Raw genomic sequence first — 19,973 nt, 5'->3', positions numbered from 1 at the left:
GCATTTACTTTGTCACCCACAGCACACGACGATGATACTTTCCCCCACCTAACACCCACGGCCAGAAGCCCCTCATCCATGGGATGGAAGCCAGGAACCCTCCCTCCTTCCCAGCTTTGTGCCCCGCGAACACCCATCCCGCCCCACAGCAGGCTTTAGCTTTGCCACCAGGCGTGGGACGAAGCAACGCTTTATTCCCGACAGCCCTTCCCCTCGCAGGCCGGGCATTCGCAGGGGTGGGGGTGGCCGGCTGGGCAGGCGGGCCACCTGCACCTCAGCCCCGGGAGGCAGCGCTCAGCCGCACTTGCCCAGGCACTCGAGGAGCTCCATGCGGATGGCGATGCGCACGTGCCAGCCCAGCGGGATGAGGCGGATGTAGCGCGCCACGATGGGCGGCCGCAGCAGGTTCTGCACCGAGGACGAGCGGTCCGAGTTGCCATAGAAAACCTGGAGAGAGAGGTGTGGGTGAGGGGTGAAGGGGCTGGAAGTCCCACCCCAGGCGTTTGGGGTGCCTGCTCCGCCCTCAAAATAAAAGACTTGAAAAATAGCCAAGTGCAGGCAGTTCTTGTCACGCTGACTGGGTTTTCTGAGTAAGTCACTTTCCCCCCATTGCTCCTGCACTTTTAATTATTAGGCCAGACTTATGCTCACCCCATTCTCTCTCATTTGCCTTCCTGCAGCAAGGCACCATATATTCAAAGTGAGAGTGGCTGACCTTGGCTGTTTCCAGTTCATGTTCCCAGACAATATAAACAAAAAATTAATTTGGGGTCTTGACCCCAGTCCTTGGCCATGCTCCCACATCTCCTGCCATGATCTCTTTTTTGGGGGAAAGCTCAATATCTCCCCAGGGCTGCAGGAACCTGTACTTCAGCAAAACCACTAGGACCTCCAGTTCTGAGATGGGGCCATCCCCACTGATAAGACATTGAGGACACCTGCGAGGCAGCAGCTGTGGCATTCCCCAGCCTGGCTGGGATGCACAGGGACCACAGACTCCAGTGTAAGGTCTTCAGACCAACCACAAAGAAGTGCAGCGTGAGAAATATTTGGTGAGTTGTGACTTAACTGGTTGCAGATTTTTTTTCTAAGGGGGTTTTCTGCACCATCATCATGCACTAACCCTGGATTTATGGCAAAAAGAAAAAGGAGCCAGTATTTTGCAGTGCCCAGGCATGGCTGGGGTTGTGTGGCCACAGCTGAGAAAGGGGTTTTATCATGGAGGTGCTGCCACCACTGCAATGCCAGCTAATGCCTCTGAACTTCATCTGGACTCCACTATCATAATTAGAAAATACAAAAAATGTATTTTGTCCTTCTGTGGCTGGTCAGTGTGGCACTGGCTCTCATCCCAGGGGGGATGCCCCACTCTGTGCTGCCCCCAGGCATGGGGTGAGTGCTGGGCGCCCTCCAGCCTGCTGCTCCCGCAGGGCCCTGCTCCTGGGGCACCTCCCCACTGACACCGAATGCATTCACGGCACTGGAGATGCTGCCCCCTCCACTGGTGGCCAAAGCATGAAGTCCACTGACCCGGTTGTTCCCAGTCTGGTCCTTGTAGTACACCCAGTTGAGGTTTTCATCGGTGCGGTACTGCACGCTGTACTTGGTCATCCACTCGTCGGCATCACAGCGCCCTTGCGTGAGGATCCCCGAGATCACCTTCACCTCCTTCAGGTCGATCTGCAACCACTGCCCATTGTCCTGGTACTTGGAGAGCCACGCACACCTGGGGGGACACCATAGCATCCACTATGTCTTCTGCCACTGCCCTCCTGGGCAGCCCCCCCCGGCCCCATGCTGCCAGGGGAGCCCAGCCCCCCACACCCACCCACACATAGGACCCCCTCAGGGAGGCATTTTCAGACTCACCCAAATCCTTGGCCATTGAGGCGGGCCTTGTTGGGTGTCCAGGAGGAGTACCAGCCCGTGTACTGCTCGGGGTTGGAGCAACTTATCTGGTCAGGGGTCACGGCGCCAGACTCAAAGCCCAGGGGCTTGTGGTAGGGGCACTCTGCAGAACAAGGGGAAAAGTAACTTACGGGACACGAGTGGCTTTGTTTCCTGGTTGTTTGCACACGTGTTGTTGACAGCCCTGAGGTTTTGCTGCTCCCTCTCTTCCCTGGCCAGGATGCCAGGGATGCTCTTAAACCTGGACCACAACCCCTGCGGTATTTGCTGCCCACGGGCCATGGGATCTTAATTTCTAATTCTTCTCTTGTATGAATTTCTAACTCTCTCAAACTTCCTAAACCTAAAGCCTGCAGCACTTTGCTGGGCAGAGGGTTTTATTCAGATGTTGCAGTTCAAACCTCTTTCTTTGCAAGCAGGTGGAAGCAGATCCAGACTGGATTTGTCAACCTGGATCCAGCCTTCAGTCTGTCAGCCTCTGCCTGGTCTTTGGGAAATGTTTGGTAAGGCTTTTTTTCCTGGGCTTTATCTCCTCCCGCTCCTTGATTTGTGGTTATGCCTGCATGGCAAAATTGCTGAGCCTGCTCTGATCACCTCTGCACAAGTACCCTCAGATCTTCTGCATTTTCTGCTATGGGGGACTATCTTTTTTATTTAGGGATGGCCTTGTCTTGTGAAAAACCTGCAGATACTCTGGTGCTAGTGAGGTATAATGCTTGGCCCTGCTGAAGGCTCAGAGTTCTCCATCTGAGTTTTTGCCTTCAGGCTGCCAAACCTGACCCCACAGCTGTCTTCTGTGATAGCTAGAAGTTCAGCAAGACTCCTGCTGGCTTCAAAACCACTAGGAGCAGAAATACTTATTCATCATTAAAACTTTCTGTGGTGGGTCACCAGACAGTGCTCTGGAAGGCAAGCCTTTGGTGACTCTGCCAGCAGAGCACCTACTGGACCTAGCTGGGATTTTTTTGTTATGGTCATTTTTTATGCGATCAGATCATCACTGTGTATCCAGGATAGACATAAAGATGCTCAGAAGCACGACATGGGGATTGCCTGGGCAAACAGCTATACCATTGGTAACATTTTTCAAATTTGGAGTCTGTGGAGCACATGTGGTCTCCCAAGGGCAACTGTCACATTTTCCAGTTCAGTGTAGTTTGTTTCATGGGTTTCAGCAATAAAGGAGCAAGCAAAGCTCTGCACAGCCTCATGCATGGAAAGGACATATCCTCACCTTAGCCATGCCTGACCGACCAGCGTGATGCCTTGCATTGGAAATGACCGACAAGTGGGGAGCATCAGCAGGTGCCCTGGGCCTAGCACGACCACGGCCTCCCTGGTGCAATGCCCCAGCACTGCAGCAGCATGTTCAATGTCTAATTAGCAAGCTCCACTAGGTCAATATTGTATGCATCAATAGCTCGTTAACATATCTTGCTCAGTTGGTACCTCATTAACGTTTTTCCCCATGAAAACAGAGCCACCATCCCACCTTCCTCCAGGCATGGAAACACCACGCTTGTCCACCTCATTAAAAACCCTCACTCCCCTTGTGCAAGAGCGTGGCCAGGCTGGGGTGGCCCTGCATGTTTACTACTTGGCTGGCTTATCTTGAACACCACTGAACTTTACTTTTAGCAACACTAATCTGCAGACTACACAACTGTAATGCAATTAGAAGGTCACCTTCTGGCTTGTTCAGCTGCGCCATGCACAGGGACCCGTGAAACAAATGCCTGGTGCTTGCCCAGCCACACCAGCTAAGCCATCACCACCGACCCGGAGAAAACTCATGCAGCACTTGTGAGGCTGCTTCCCCTCCAGCCATTCCACAGACAGCTCTGCAACACCTCAGCCTGGCTACTCTGCAAGCCGTCCCCAAGCAGTGGGGACTCTGGGCCACACCACTGTGGCTGGGCTGGGCAAGGAGAAGGCAAACGCCCCCCGTACTAAGGGAGAGAGACAGCTGGGAGACATACTGACAATATTCATTATTCAGGAGAACAGCCTTCATCACTCAAGGAAGATGCCTCCATTACTCAGCTATCTAGTGCTAATGTGTGAGAGCATTCCTGACACCTAGCCTGGCCAGGAAACCTAGAGCTGCTCTACCTCTCACATGTGCCCCTCAGCCATGGATGGATCAACTAAACCTACTGTGTCTCCTTTCCTTCCCTTTCAAGGGGAAACAGTTTTAAACAGAAATAAGTTAGATTTAGATAGGACATAGGAAAAAAAAATTACTATGAGGATGGTGAGCCACTGGAGCAGGTTAACCAGAGAAGTTGTGGCTGTCCCCTCCATGGAAGTGTTCAAGGCCAGATTGGATGGGGCTTTGAGCAGCCTGGTCAAGTGGGAAGTGTCCTTGCTCATGGCAGGGGTGTTGGATCAGATGATCTTTAAGGTCCCTTCCAACCCAAACCATTCTGTGAGTCTGTGATTCCTTGGTGCAAGTGACAGCAGGGTGGTACCTGGCTGTAACAAGTCTGTATGGAAAATTGTACATTAAGTTTAACAGTGAGAAAACATGCAGGAGAACCAGGTTGGTATGCCAGGCAGAGATGCTGGTAGGAAGCCATTGTGAGAAGATGGACTTCCCAAGTGGTTGGCCAGGGTTCTCTTCTGGGTCAGCAGTGATTCAGCATTGACATGAGGTTCTGCAGTGCATGTGACCATACCAATGCTGCTCCTTGGACATGTTGCCAGGCTGTGGGAAGCAGGGGGATCCTACATGGTGACCAGAGTGTGCAGTAATCTCCATTTGTCCAAAATATGCTTTACAGCAGCCCCATGCAAAGAGAATGGGGAGAGACTCAGAGAAGGATGCAAGGACTGCAGGGACCTCCCCATCACAGGTAGGCTTTGTGATGATGCTGTGACAAAAGAGAGTTGTGGTGGCCGGCCCTTTGAAAGAGAGTGGTGAACTTGGGAAGAACCATGCCAGCTCAGACTCATGTTCGTGGTAGTGCATCTGGCTTTCTTTCATACAAGACTGGAAGAAACCCTCACAACAAGAGAGTGTTATTTCTGGAGCTCCTGTAAGTTATTCTTCTGCATCACAGAGGCTGTCTCCACCGGGTGCCTGTAGGCAGCCCTGTGAAGATACTAGCTGCAGAAAATGGAAAAACAGAGCCTGGGAAGCCATGACCCTTTAGTGGAGATGTCTGGGGATGCTTTGCCATGGGGACAAGACACCACCCATGCACAATGGATTAATCCTCTCCTTGTACTTGCTCTGGGCAGGGAAGAAACTTGTGGGCAATGCTCAAGCTGGGCAAGGCCCAGGTGGACATGCCCTTCACAGTAGCAGGATGTGTGGTAGAAGAGCCTGGGGGAAGAAGATGGCCTGGCAAGGATGACTGGAAAGCCTCTGCACTGGTCAGCTGCCTCATGTTGTGGGAGGGAAACCTTCAGATTCAACACAAGCACTGGATGGAAACGCAGCAAAGGAGAATCGGCCTAGTTGCTACAAAAGGTTTCCTACAACACAGAGGTGGCTGCTCCAAGTGCAGTTTCTGACAGCACCAGTGTCAGGGGCTGTAGGGACAGGGCAGGCAAGCACCCGCCGGGCTGGCCACCCCAGGTGACCTCTCAAGGCCCAGGCATGGCCCTCCCTGCTGCCACTGCTCTGCCCGATGGCACAGTCATGCTGCACCTCCAACCACCGCAGCTCCCCCAGCCTCACTGAGTTTGGAACAAGAAGCCCTGTAATGTGCCACCTCTGCAATGCAGGATGCAACAGGGGGAGCTGCTGAAGATCACCAGACAAACATGGCTTAAAGCACACTGGCCCATTACCTGGCATGCACTCTAAGCTGTTAGTCCTGCTGGACCATACCAGGTTAGGACTTCCTTGGCAATCGCATTTACAAGCCTTGCTGTGCCATAGCTCCAGTCTCTCATCCTAAAGGAAAGGTAAAAAACCAGTTACAAATCAACATAGTCATTGACAGTAGTGACACCAGGCTAAGCCTGAGTCCTGCAGCTTAGACAGACACTCACACCCACCCAGGCTGCTGCACCTTCTCCGAGCCTCTTCCTTCCTGCCAGCCCGGCACAAAACATGGGAAGACTCCCATTTGGATTCAGAGGTCAGAGTACATGCCTGGGCTTGGAGACTCAGGTGCCATCCCTCCTTCTGCCCCAAGACACCAGAGCCACGCAGTGTTGGTCCCCAGCATTTACCCAGCAGCCCAACCAGCTGGAGAGACTTACCTCTCCTGGGGAGAGGGCCAGTGCAGCTGGGGCAGGAGGCAAGGAGGGAAGAAGAGAGAGTGATCAGAAATGAAGATGCTGCAAGTAAATGTCAGGAAATGCAATGAATCAAGGAAGGACTGACAAATCTACTGCTTTTACCCAAGCTGATTTCTAGGGGAAAGCAAGAGGATGTGGGTAGGAACAGGGCATTGCATGTGCCTGTGCCAGTACTACTCCTCCACTGCATTTTCTTTTCCATGCCTTTGGCATCTCCTCTTCCTGATCAGATACGCTCAAAACATCCTGAGGAGAAACCTATGCTGGCCTCCTTGGCCTCTGCTTTGCAGCTAATTTCACCCCTATCACTTTTTACTATCTTCCTCCCCCACAGTTTCCATCTCCATTTGCCCTTAAAACTCATGAGCTGATGAACCTCAAGGGTGAAATCTCAGTTTGGCACCACTGCAAATCCCTGGTGCCTTTGGAGGAGAGAGGATACCCTGCAAGGTGCCTGGCCTGAGATAAGTCTGGATGAGATGGAGGAAAATTTAAATAGGTCTTCCCAATCCATCTTACATATGAGACTACTCTTTTTTTTTTTTTTTTTTTTTCTTGGAGAAAACCAGTCATTGAGGCTATAGAGGAAGAGCTGCTATTTTTCTAAAATCTGACCTGTTTTATCTCCTGCCTGTCACTGAGCAATGGCTTTTTTATGAGCCCTTTCCTTGCTGAAAGGGCTCCCCTGCTTCCCAGTGAAGTCCAAAGCAGACTATGTTAATAGCATTTGAACTGGCAGAAAGCTATGAAAATAAAATAATTTAAAAAAAAAAAGTCTGTGATTGCTGATAAATCATCAACACAAGCCAAATGTTAGACATCATATTTTCAATACCAGTAGAGAATCTACAAGCCACTAAGGACCAAAACTTGCATACAGGAGCCATGAGAATCCCACCATCTCCAAACAGAGGTTTTGTGAATAGGAAAAGAGGATCTTTTCACCAAATGAATTAGACTCTGAATTACTCACTGAAATCTAGTTATGATTTATTCATTCATACACTGTGACTTTGCTGAGCCTAGGAAGCTCCAACTAATGCCAGGAATTTACATTTTGTATTTCTATAGCAACTTTCATCTCAAAAGACTCACAACCACTGTGCAATTATAATCAGCTGAAATATAAATGACGTACAAAGCTCTGTCTATTGATGAAATGCAACTGCTCCTTGAGTGCAACACTGAGCCTGAATGTCCCAAGAATCTGAGAGAAAGATCCCAGCAAACAAAATAATAAATACATTTTTAAAAAATAATTTCTTCAATGCAGAGATTATCTCCTTTGCTTCAGTGTCCCAGGGCGGCATTTCTGGCATTGGGAACTTTCTGCATTAACACAAGGTATCAGCCCCTGTAGAAGAAATAAATGTTGGTCTACGGTAAAAATATGTGGCTTTTAGTCAGGCCCAAGAAGGAGGCAGAGGAGCATCCAGACCTCATCAAGCTCAGCAGGAAAACATGTGTGTTCATCTCTGGACCTGGCATCTTGGAAAGCATATGCTGGGGGCCATGTGCAACATGGCTCTCCAGCTTTCCCAGCACAGATGTTACCCAGCCAAGGCCAATGGCTCCATGGTACAAGAAGAAAACCAAGGCAGAGGTGTAAGCCCAAGGCCACACAGCTGGTGGCCACCTCTGTGCTGTGCCACATGGTGCAAAGGAGACCAACTTAAACCAGTTGTGGGTGTTGTTTAAGTTAACACTGCCTGTTCCTCAGATCAACACAATACAAACCAGGACTTTATCACCCATCAAAACTGTATTGTCTTTGCCAGTAAAAGCAATGCAGTGCCTCTCCTGTCAGCTTGATGCTTTGTTTGATGCCAGACTGGCACTGGCACGGGGGTATGGGAGCTGGGCCAGTAGGCACCTCTCCTGCCTCTTAAGCCCATGCCACAGTGGCCTCTTCCAGCAGGATGGGCTCCCTGTTACTGGTGCACCAGATGCAAGGGCTAGCTTTGTTACTCCAGGATTTTAGAGCCTGGCTCTCCAGCCAGCACAGCTGCCATGCGTCACCACTGCCCAGGTCTGAGCTCAAGGGGCTGCAGCCTCAGCTACTCCAGTCTGCAGGCATTCAAGTTTATTTCAGAGATGTGTGTTCACTATATGTTTCTTCACTTCTTTATATTCACTTTCAGAAGACAGATTTTTGTGGAAAACCTTTTGTGTGTCATTTCTTGTTTTCTTTCTGTTGGTTAAATGTGCTTTTGCCAGTCAGTGACCTGATTAGTAAGTGGAGCCACTCACAGATGAAAGCAAAGGTGCACAAATATGTCTCTGCATAAATACTTGCCTTGGGTCCCCTGCAGCACCCAAGCTGTGAATTGCACTTGATGGTTGTAAAGCTCTTTTCCAACCAATATGATTCCATGATTCTAATTTCAAGCATATTACCCCTTTTTTCAGTGCCATGCATTATTGGGTCAGCCCTGTGACACAGGGTGGTGCAAAAGCAGTGCCAGGACATGCACGCCTCTGGCTCCCCCTGATGGGCTGGGGACCTTCATCCCTCACTGCATGGCTTGCTGGTTTAAACATCACAGACAGGAGGTTAGCCTTGCCTTTTTTAGCTAGAAGATGTTAACTGCTAAGGGCTTGCTTCCATGAGCAGCTTGGCCATCCATCTGCTGGCAGAAGCTGCAGATGGGCCAAATGTCGACCTGGGCAGTGTGGCCTGATAACCCCTAGTGTCAGGAGAGGAAAGGAGAACAAAATATGCCCTTGCCTGCAGCCCGCTGGAAAAAGTAGTAATTGATATATTGGTGCATTTACAGCTGTGACAGGCCCTGTCCTACAAAGGAAATGAAGAGGAAAGCTGACTGCCAATAGTCTAAAAATGTGATGGACAGCATGCTTTTATAGGGAGCGTGTTTGCCTTCAAGGAAGGTTACAAAGATAATTGGTAATTGTAGGTCAGACAGAACGAATTGCTGCAATTCATGGGAGAGTCATAAGTCCTGCATGGCTGCCAGGGGCTGTTGTTTTAGAAGAACAGGACTGAAAAAACCCTCAAAACATTAAAAATGAAAGAGCCCTATTTACAGCCCCTGCAGTGCCTCAGGACATTCCACAAACCATCAGTTCAATGAAATAAACTATCATCTGCGCATGGTTGTGAGAGGCAGGGAGATGGGCAAACGCCCTTCCTGTCCCTCCATCCCGCCCTGCAGCGTGGTGCAGCCAATGCACTGCTGGGCTCAAATGCCACCCTGCCACACAGGATTTAGGGACCAGGGCTCAGGCAAGCACCAGGGGAGGATTTTGTGTCAGAGCAACCATCATGGTGGGGCTGGCATGCACCCCAGGGCAGTCCCACTTGGTACCTGCCACTGGGCAGGATGGAGGGGAGACAAATCACAGGGACCACCCCAGGTTTGGGGACAAGGAAGGAGCTGGCAGAGGCAGACTTGGGATGCCAGGATGGGCAGGACATAAGTTTCCCCAGGTGGAGGTGGGATAAAGCAGCAGTCACAGCTTGGGCTACCTGGGGAAAGGAAGGGGCAAGTGGTAGCAAGGAGGCTCAGCTGCTGGCATTCTAGTGACAGGAACAGGTAACTGAGTGTCTCAGAAAGTTCGCAGCAATTAATCGAGAAGAACAAAGGAGGAAAGTACATGTGGGCAGAAGTAAAACCACCAAATGCTGAGCACATTTTGATAAGGTCAGCTCTGAGAAATCATATTAAATATCCTGACCAAAGAACCACAACAGCAAGCCATTTTTTTTTTGGTGTGTCTTGCTAGAATTAATAACAGATGTATGAGCGTGAGAAAGCACATTATAAAATAGAAAAATAAAAGATAACACAGAATAAATATCTGTCACTTGATTTACTGGAAGAAGTTCACATAAACCTGGTTATTGCAGACAAAGTATGTGGAAAATATTATTAACATTCTGTATTGACTTTAAAAATTAGGTGACGTAGAAGCTTCAGCTGGAAAATCGTTAATTTTGTCTCTTGTCTCTGCAAGCAACATCTCAGCTTAAGAGAGCTCAGAGGGATGAGCAAAACTATTTTCTCTCCCCTTCTCCCAGTGGAGAATACTCCCTCTGTGATGCAGCACTTTCCTGGCGTGGTGGCTCCTTCTGCATAGCTAATCGCCTGCCTCCCTTCTGTATGTCTGGGCCATGGGACAAGGGAAAGGAAAACAGCTTAAAAAACAGAAAAATTCAATTGGAGCCCCAGAAAATCCGTCAAAGAAATTAAAGAGGTGACTGGAATGAATGGTACTATATTTGAGAGGCACAATATTGCAAGTCCCTGTTTTCCTTGAGAGCCACATTAGAGAGCATCAGGAAGCAGAGTTAAAGAGGTATGTAAGCAACACAGAGGTCTTGTCACTGAAGAAAGCATTGTGATACCTCTGAACCCATCAGGTGCTAGTTTGTGGGTTGCTATATTATTAACCTAGGCTATTTTTATATCCCAGCCCTGGAAATCGTGCTAGGCAAGTGAGGTGACTCACATCAACTGTACCAGCCTCAGCAGCAAGATGTATGTGGGGAAGCTGCCATGTCCCAGACCACCAAAGCACATGGCATTTCCCTCACCTCTCTTTGCCCTTGCACCAGTGGCAATGGCCCCAGGGACCCCTGCTGCAGCCCTGGCCTGTCCCCGGGTCCAGGCATAGCCCCTTTGCACAATCCCTTCATGGTTGCTTTTGGTGTTTCTCCCCCGGGACTTTTTCTGTGGCCACGCTAAGGGGGCTCCATGAGGACTGTGCTGTGCAAACAGTGCCTTTATTTCTATAAACTGCAGGCTTTAAATGGTCCTTGGGAGCTAAGCTGGCAGGTAGAGACCCACAGGGCATATGCAGATCTGTGTCCACCAAGAGATTTTGGCAGCCAGGCTGGCCTGGTGACAGCAGGATGTTCAACCAGGGGTTCTTACTACCTAAAGCAGCACTTGGAGAAATGCTGAGCCTGTTTCCCCTGCAGATGACATTCTGGCCCCGACACTCCCCAGGAGGGCACCACTGCCCTGGGACACATCAGCCTGTGGGGACTCATCTCTGCTGATCCCCAACAGGCACAGTCAGAGCCAGAGCCGGAAAGAAAGAGATCCATCAGGAGCTTGTGGAGGGGAGAAGGGCTCCTACTCCATGTTAAGCTCCTGTCTCATGCTTTAATATGGCCGCTGTTTCCCTCATACATTTTGTGGGGATTTTTCATTGTTTTATTATTTTCATTTCCATTTAATTTTATTTATTCGATGGATTTTCTTTTTTGCTTTCCATTTTTATCCATCTGTATCGTGTCTCATTTTTTACAGTTATTTATCTGAAAGTGACAAAAAACTTACTTAAATAATGACAATCATACGTATTTAGTTCATATAAATTTCTCTTTTATGCCTGCTGTCTCCATAATGTTTCTATAATTATTTTTTTTGTGGTGAAAATAGTTGAAAAAAGCATACAGGACTTGGCGGAGGGGGGGGGGAAATCAACCTTTTCCCATTTTCTTCCTAAGAGATGCATAATTATCTTTTTTCCCAAAGTGTTCCTTTGAAAATTTTTGGCAATTTCTGATCTTATTGACCTGTTTGCTCCTTCCTGCTCAAGAGCTGTGCTGAACATTGCCTGCGTAGTAATTTCATTAGATGTATCGATGACGCCAAAGGGTGGCACTAAAGATGTTCTTTACTGTGATCTGAAGGAGGGTCCGGACCTTTGATTTTTGTGGGGGTTTTTTTTGTTTGTTTGGTTTGGTTGGTTTGTTTATTTGTTTTGGTTTTTTGGCTTTTTTTGTTGTTGCTGTTGTTCTTTTTTTCAAAGCTGCAAAAGGGGAAAAAAAGAAGAAATCCCCTCTTTGGAACAGGTGAGATGTGCTTTTTCCCCAGCGAGCAGGGAGCACAGGTGGAGTAACGTGGCACACGCATGTCACATTCAATGTGCTAAGAGCACATTCGTGTCAATCCAGGGCTTGGGGTGCTCCCCCTCACCATATGGAGGGGCCCCGGCAGCTGCTGAGGCTCTCTTGGCAGGAGCCTGCCTGATGCACCATATGCTGCTGCTGCTGGTGCTGCTGCTCTGGTGTCCCCAGCAAACACGAGTCCAGCCAAGGCGGGGGGGCTGGGGATCCTCCTCTAAGCTACTTGCTCTGCCAGAGAAAATAAGCTCAGGGGCTTATCATGGCATCAATGCACATGGCTTGGAGGACTGACCTCATGGCACCTTCTCCGTGGTGAGAGAGGCAGGCGTCTGACCTGAGCACAGAGTCACTGCTTGCTCTTTAGCCAGAAAACCATGAAGCAGAGAAAAAAAAAAAAAAAGTAAATTAAGAAAACTGGTAAATGAAGAAAATAAATTAAGTACTGAAGGAGTGATGCTTGGAAACTGATCCTGCAAGCAACTTTTCATCGCAGGCTCTCTGAAAATATCCTGATGTGTGGGTGTCTATTAAAAGCAGCTGTGTCTGGGATTCAGAGCAAGGTATGAACTCATCCCAAGGACTAATTGCAGTTATGCCACCCTTTGGGAAAAAAAATGCTGGAGTCTAGGTAGGAACAGCCTTCCAAAAAGCTCAGGCACCTTCAGTAACCTTCCCAAGTAAAGCAAAGGAGAGTGAAGAGAAAAGTTATGAGGAGAACGCATAAATATTTGCTGGAAGATTAAAAGGAGGATGTATTAATTAGACAGAGCAGGGTACAGCAAAGCATAACAGGATGAAATGAAGGCATGGCTAGCTGTGGAACAATTCCCTGTCCGTGTCATTTGGTAGACCAAACTATTCAGTGGAAACACAGAAGGATAGATAAAAAACAGGCAAAGCAAAAGACCATTTTTTGATAATTTTTTTGAGAATTCAGCATCTATGGAGGAAAAGCTGGACTCTCAGATTAGTCTGTCCAACACTCTGACAGATCATACTCTATTCACATGTTAATAATGGTAGATCCTGCCCAGCACTTAGCAAGAGCAACTCCAGCCTTGTTTAAGATAATAGCAGCTTTGCCATTGGCTTAGATGAAGCCAGAAACTCAAACACAACCCAGAAAAATTATATCCTCTTTCCACAGTTGGGTTAATTAAAATGGAAGGAGACTGTGACCCTGAATTTTCTGTCTCCTAGCTCCTGCTTAGCTCCTATCATTGCTGGTTTTCTGAAAAGTAAAGTTGAGAAAGCCTCAAAAGTAAGAAAGTCTCAAAATTGATAAATACATTTCCCATTTTCTTGACTTCTGATTGCTTTTTTTTCTTAAAGTGCCTTTGGAAAATTTTTTCCTGAAAAAATAAAAAACATACCTGAAAGAGCCTTTAAGAAAAGGCAAATCTCCATCAGCAATGTCTTGCTGCTAGAGAAAATGATTAGGTTTTGATTAATCAAGAATTTTGATCAGTGAAGGACCAGTCCTTCATGTTATACTGTACCTCATTTTTCAAATCAGCATTATTATTTACTCACTGGCTCAGCTGCACTGCAATTTTCTTTGCAAATTCATATTTTGACAAATTATATGGCAATTCTTTTACATTGCAATTATTTCATGAAATAGAGTTTTACTACTGAATATTCATAGAGCTGTAAGAACCCTGTTCACTCATGTACATAAATTACACATCTCCTCCACAATTTTGCCTTTCCCTGAATTATTATGCTTCCATCAGAACACAGAGAAGAGCTTGCTCTGTACCCCACATCCCCCTGGCAGAAGAAAGAAGCATGGATGAAACAAGAAATACAAAGAGAGACATCTGAAAGTGCCTCTCAGGAGGCAAAGTGCATACCTTTGTACCACAAAAGAAGAGAGAGCAGGACTCTTCCCATCTTGAACTGCATATTTTCCTTCCTCTTTCGGGAATAGCTCTTTAGTATGCTGCTCAGCTTGCTGGGAAGGCATGAGATTAACTTAAGTATTGCCTAAGCACCTTACTCTCCTCCATTCTCATTTTATCAAGCGCCAGCAAGCCAACCACACAATTATTATAGTCAAGCTCCATCCTAGAGGATGTGTCATGTCCAACAGTTTTTAAAAGGTAAAAGGTACTGACACTCAGGTAATCTGATTGTGTATGCAGAAGTATGTCCAAGTAAACAAGGATATACCTACCTAAAAACCACATATACGACACCACCCACCCCCCCCCCAATAGAAATGCAGATGTCTAATGCTTATAAAATATATGTAGCATATATTCTCTACTGCATGCAGCATGTATTCATTGTCTTCCACCCCAACTATTTACCTCCACATTACCAATGCCTTTCCTATTAATAGTTGTGTGTAAAAATCTGCCCTGGCCTTACTGCTCTTTCAGTCACCTAATTGCTAGGGGCTGAAAACTGCAATTAGTAGATCACACAGAAATAGCACATCTCAGTTGTTTACTTGCTAAGCTGTTAAAATCTCAAACAAAAAAAAGTAGACCTCCCCTTGCTAACAGTTCCACCTATAGTATCCTCTCAACCAGTTTACATCAAAGAGAGTTACACATTTGATTTTTAAATGAGTGAAACATTCTAGACAACAGACTGCTAGTGATTCCAATGGATCTTGCACCCTTTCGTCCAATCTCTGTTAATTATGTGCAATTAGCAGTGAATTTTTAATTGAGGTTTTTGAAAGCAATTGCTTCAGAAGCAGCTTGCTTTGTTTCAAAAGATCTTGGATTGTATGCACAGGGAATAGATTAAAGTGCTGCATAGATCACGTGGGCTGCTGTTGAATTAAGCTAGATCCATCTCTAGTCTTCTGTTTCACACCCATTCAAAAAAAACTGCGCAAACAAGGATGCTGACTTCTTGGAAACGGTTCCCTGGGCAGGATTCATCTCATCTGTCTTTGGATACCTGCAAATTTGAAATGCCCCATCAGTGGGCTGCCGGGTACCTCATTCCTCTGCAGTCACATCTCCAGTGCTGATGCCTCTTGGCCTTGCCAGGGTGTGCAACATGGATGGAATGAGTCTCATGAAACATGGATGGAAGGAGTCTCCTGCCACAGGGGCTCGCTGCTTTCCTCAGCCCTGAGCAATTTAACCTCCTCAGCTCGACACTTTTCCCAGATCAGTCTACCCTCAGGGAGAGAGAGGGTTATCACAGGTAGACCTCTGCATGGACACAGCCATCCTGCTTCATGGAGCTGGGCTAGCTCACCTCAAACACCAGAAAGCATTGATTCATGGCAGGGTAAGCAAGCAGAATGGCTTGTACCAGGCAGCAGGGAGGGGGTCATTTTCCTAAGGGCAGGAGGCTGCTCCTGTTTTTCATTTTTTTTTCTGAGGGGCCTCATGCTCATACACAGCATCCCTCTCAGGGCAGCAAGAAGGTCTATACAGAGGGTGAACAAACATGAGCCTCACTGAGGATACCGAGGCAGTCTCTGGGCATCTGCCCCAGTGTGGCATCTCACTCCAGGCTCTATCTGGTATCCAGGCAAGGCTTTCTCTCTCCTCTTTCCTGTGTAGTCTAACATGGGCTGCTATAGAGGCAGAGATTTCCAGAACAGCTGAAGATACTTGGATATCTATTCCCTCTCTGCATTGATGAGGACTTGATATCTAAATTCCATGGGCTTGAAAATCCCAGTTAAAAAATCCCTAAATTCCTTCTTCCACATATCTCTTGGAAAATCATACCAGACCTTCAGTCTCTTGCCTTACAGTCTCATAAGCACACATCACCAGGAGGCAGAGCTGCCTACCCAGAGAGAAATCACCTATCGTGTTTTTTAAAAGTGAAACCAAATTCTCCCCCTTTAGCCCAAGGAGTTTTAAATCAGCTTGGTTTATGGTCAGCTCCACCCAAAATAGGTCTTGGTTTTGTGTGAGAAATGCAACGGCTCAGGGATCGTGTTGAGAAATAGCACAGATACTGTCAAAGAGCACTTCACCCAAAGGGATGCCCTCAAGACTGGTGGCTCCCCAGTCATAAAATTCCCTCCCCGCAGAAAAAAAAAAGGGCATCCTTTGTTTAAAAATGTGCCTGCAGCATTTAAAAAATTCATTTGGTTCACATGAAGAGTAGAAGAGTGTTAATATTAAAGTCTCTGTATAAATACTATGCAGTTTAGACCCTCTGTGCCTAATGGTGTTGATGGTCCTTCATTTTAATAACTGTAAACAGCAAAATGTGTTGCCACTGCAGACAGCATTGTTAACTTAATCACGTAGTTAGTTCTTAACTAGCATACAAATGTTTTCAGGTACCGAAGAAAGAAAACATTTTAAAGCCAGTACACAATACAGCACCAGAAAGGGCTACGTTTGCCCTTCATAAAACATAAAAATAACATTTTTTAAAGGATAAAAATTAGCCTGGCATTGATATGGAAGAAAACTGTGGCTGGTACAAACTGTCCAAGGTAGGACATTTTGGTGACATCCACACTGCTACGTAAAACAGGGATAGCAACTGCCTGGGCAGGTTCACTCTTGGCCACACAGCTTCTCAGGTCCAGCTCATGTCACATTGGCCTTACGACATTTTGGTATGTTCTCATGGCTCTCAGATATCCTGCTGAGCTTGCTTTCCCCAGATTGTGGGAAGTAACACAAAGGCCACCCTGCATCATTGGGATGTTTTTAGTCTGTGACGCTGAGAATACAGCTTGTGTTTCCAGGGGCACAACATGAAGACATAGGGGTATGTAAGGGTGCAAAGCCCTTAGGATGGCAGCAAGGTGAACAAATCTGAGTGCAAGCTGTTCGACACCCTGCCTGGGAATGCTCCCTGACATTTGTTCTTCCCCAGATGAGTTAGCTGGACTGAACCCCAATTTTACCAGTAGTTTGCTAAGAATTAAACTTGGCCTTGCCTAGTTGACAGATATAGCTCAGTACCATAGCCTCATGCTAGCATCTAATGCAGACTTAATTTCTGCCCATAGCTTTCTACTTATGAGATTAAGAATTTTCTTCTGAGCATGGCAGAGCTGTGCATCCACGAGCTCTCAAAACACACAGAGGGGCATAAAGCTCTCCCTGGTGCTTGACAGATCAGCAGCACATGCAAGCACATGTCCTCAGAAGGGAAGCAGGAGGCAAAAGCACTCACGTGAAGGAGAGAAACACAGTTCCACACAGGGATTTAGTGTCTCTCCCAAAGTCAAGAGTGCCAGACAGCTAAATCAGAGCAGCATGCACAGATCCATGTGTCTGGGAGCTGAACACACACTATAAGCAATGTCTCAGCACAAATGTGTGACTGGCACCCTTTGGTTTTAGCCTGACTAGGGAATGTACACACTTGCACATGTACGTGTGAACCACAGGCATCTCTCAGAAGCAGGATACTGACAGGCCGAGAGAGCAAGACTGCCAGTGCTTTCAGAGCTTGAGTCAAACCGTCAGGAGCTGGATGCCCTTGAAATGGATGAAGCCACAATCTGGCTTTTGAAATAAAATATTCTTTCCTAGAATATTTTCCTAGAGTTAGGTTAATGGTTGGACTCAATGATCTTAAAGGTCTTTTCCAACCAGAACAATGATGTGATTCTGTGATTTCATGAGTCTGAAGCGTAAGCTTAAGTCCTCTTCTGAAAATAGGCTTTTTTCCTGTATGTGATGCAGATAGTTACCTGGTGCTGTCCAGCAGGATCGAGCCCACTCCCTGTAATGAGAGAAGCTGTGGCTGTCATGAGGCAGGGTAGGAACCATGGGTTCACCATCCCTATTAGATGGGAATTGCCTGCACTCAAGTCTTGCATGCACGACATTAGAGGTCTGGCTATAGAGGATTCATCTTTGAACCTGTATCCTTGAAGGACCCTGGCTGTGGAAGGCAGTTTGCTCGAGAAGTGGGACACATCACTTTGGCTTCAGCTCCTGTGGGTTGGGCACATGCCACTAACCAGGCTAAGCAGAGGAAAGAGAGACCTAGGTACATCTGCACTTTCAGGGTGCAGGATACAGAGGCCCTTAGTATCGTCACGGTGCTGAATGTTATGACCTTACCCTGCTAGGTGCTTTCTACCCAAAAGAATTTTTACAGCCTAGCCCAGGTATCCCTGCATTGCACTGCCATCTCTAACTGCAGCTTGCCCATACCCCAGAGTGTTTCTTTAGTAACAGCAAGAACTGACAAAGGTTAATAGTTTTCTTAAGATGATGATGATTAAGGTAAGTTTCTTAATAAGATCCTGATTAAAGTGAGTTAAGCCCATTTTTTTCTTTCATCTTGAAGATAGGTAAATCACACTTTCCTGCTGTGATCCTGCAAAGAGATTCAAGAGCAAATTCCAGCTCAGTGGAGCTAAGGGACCTTCCTCCTGCAGAGACATCTTGGCCTCAGCACTCTTTAGGGTTTCCATGCAAAGATAGATGCCAGGGCAACATCCATGCCCAAAGGTTATCCTTTTCTAACGGCTTGCATGTGCAAAATGAGACAACACCTTATAATATTTCTTTTTTTTAATTAAGATGCTCCAGGCATGCTGACATGGCTTTTTTTCCTGCTTAGTAAAACAATAAACACACAGCACAGGCAATAAGAAGGTGTTAACCATGCCTGTTATCTGTGCCTTGTGGAAAGTGCTGGCCTTTCCCCAGGGTTCAAAGACTTCCCCAAACGCAGAGGTGAAAGCAACAGTGCTCCAGTCTGCCCTTGGTGAGACATCTCCTTGGGAATGGCAGCCTGTGCCACCGCTGTGTGGGTGCTTGTGCACCCTCGGCCCTGCTTGGAGGAGCCACAGGCCATGGCTTCTCACCACTGCTGCCATGGTTGGGTCTCTGCACTCTCCTTGGTTATCAAGCTGAGGGGTGGGCAGTAAAGAAGGGTATGCCTGCCCTCACTGGTGGAGACAGGCTCCTCTTACAGGTGAGCATTCAATCCCACCGAGGAAAAAGCCTCCGACCTGTGGCAGGGAGAAGCCTCGTCTGCGCCTTCCCACAGCACCCAGCTCGGGCTGAAGCTGCACCAGTGAGAAAAGGCAAGATGCACGATGCCCGCAGCGGCCTAGAGCAGGCAGGCTCCAAAGGAGGGGTGACCCTCTTTTATAAGGCTTCCATCTGCCCATTCCGGCGCCTCGCTGCAGAGATGCCCGCAGCCGCTGCTGCCGCCCCGGGCCGCCCCTCTGCACCAGGGCACGGGCTACCAGCCACCGCAGAATGGCACCCGGGAGCGCGGTGAGCAGCCCGGCTAACCCTGCACCAGGGAGTGTGGTGTGGTGAGCAGCCTGGTTAACCCTGCACCCAGGAAATGAAGATTTTTAGTGGGAAAAGGCAAGCACTGCAGCTACATTGTCTAAATTATGCCACTACTCTAAGGAAAGAGTAAAGCCGAGCGGAGGCTCTGGGGGAGACCTTCTAGTGACCTTCCAGGAACTGAAGGGGCCCTACAGGAAAGGTGGGGAAGGACTTTTTACAAGGGCATGTGTGGATAGGATGAGGGGGAATGGCTTTAAGCTGGAAGAGGGTAGATTTAGGCAAGACATAAGGAAGAAATTCTTTAGTGTGAGGATGGTGAGACACTGCCACAGGTTGCCCAGGGGAGTTAAGGGTGCTCCCACCCTGGCAGTGTTCAAGGGCAGGCTGGAGGGGCTCTGAGCAACCTGCTGTATCGGGAGGTGTCCCTGCCCGTGCAGGGGGAGTGGAACTAGACGACTTTTAAAGGTCCCGTCTGACCCAAACCGCTCTATGATTCAATGCGATACTATGAAAACGTGCTGTTGCATTTCAAAAACGATCCTGCTGGGCCACATCTCCTGCTCTCTGTTTTCTTCAGGTACCTATCAGGTTGCCGATGTAAGGGGGAAGGCAGGAGGGAGGTGGGGAAACTGGGGGATGAAAGGCAAACAAACACGGCTTTCAAGGAAATCGAACACAGGAAAAAAAAAAAAAAACAAAAAACAACAAAACATGAACAG

At 47.7% G+C, this 19,973-nt stretch overlaps 1 protein-coding gene across 1 annotated transcript; it reads right to left on the bottom strand.

Annotated features, from left to right (window-relative positions):
- Positions 1 to 231: 231 nt before the first annotated feature.
- RS1 (retinoschisin 1) lies at positions 232 to 13,971 on the bottom strand. The gene is made up of 6 exons (XM_051608159.1): positions 13,897 to 13,971; positions 6,124 to 6,149; positions 5,707 to 5,812; positions 1,870 to 2,011; positions 1,531 to 1,726; positions 232 to 447 (listed from the first exon to the last, which is right to left on the bottom strand). Exons 1-6 carry the CDS (start codon positions 13,946 to 13,948, stop codon positions 295 to 297), a joined length of 675 nt encoding a protein of 224 aa, XP_051464119.1. The 5' UTR covers positions 13,949 to 13,971; the 3' UTR covers positions 232 to 294.
- Between the last annotated feature and the right edge of the window lie 6,002 nt (positions 13,972 to 19,973).

This window comes from Apus apus, chromosome 1 (genome assembly GCF_020740795.1).
Source record: "Apus apus isolate bApuApu2 chromosome 1, bApuApu2.pri.cur, whole genome shotgun sequence".
Lineage (NCBI taxonomy): Eukaryota > Metazoa > Chordata > Aves > Apodiformes > Apodidae > Apus > Apus apus.
This window is presented reverse-complemented; position numbering and strand designations above follow the sequence as displayed.

What these genes read in the sequence shown, in the direction of transcription:
- RS1 (XM_051608159.1), bottom strand. Translation starts at nt 13,948, where the DNA reads ATGCAGTTCAAGATGGGAAGAGTCCTGCTCTCTCTTCTTTTGTGGTAC. An exon ending in CAGCTTAGAGTGCATGCCAG is followed by an intron (nt 2,012 to 5,706) that starts GTAATGGGCCAG and finishes CTTGTTCTGCAG; the next exon opens with AGTGCCCCTACCACAAGCCC. An exon ending in ACCAGACTGGGAACAACCGG is followed by an intron (nt 448 to 1,530) that starts GTCAGTGGACTT and finishes CTCTCTCTCCAG; the next exon opens with GTTTTCTATGGCAACTCGGA.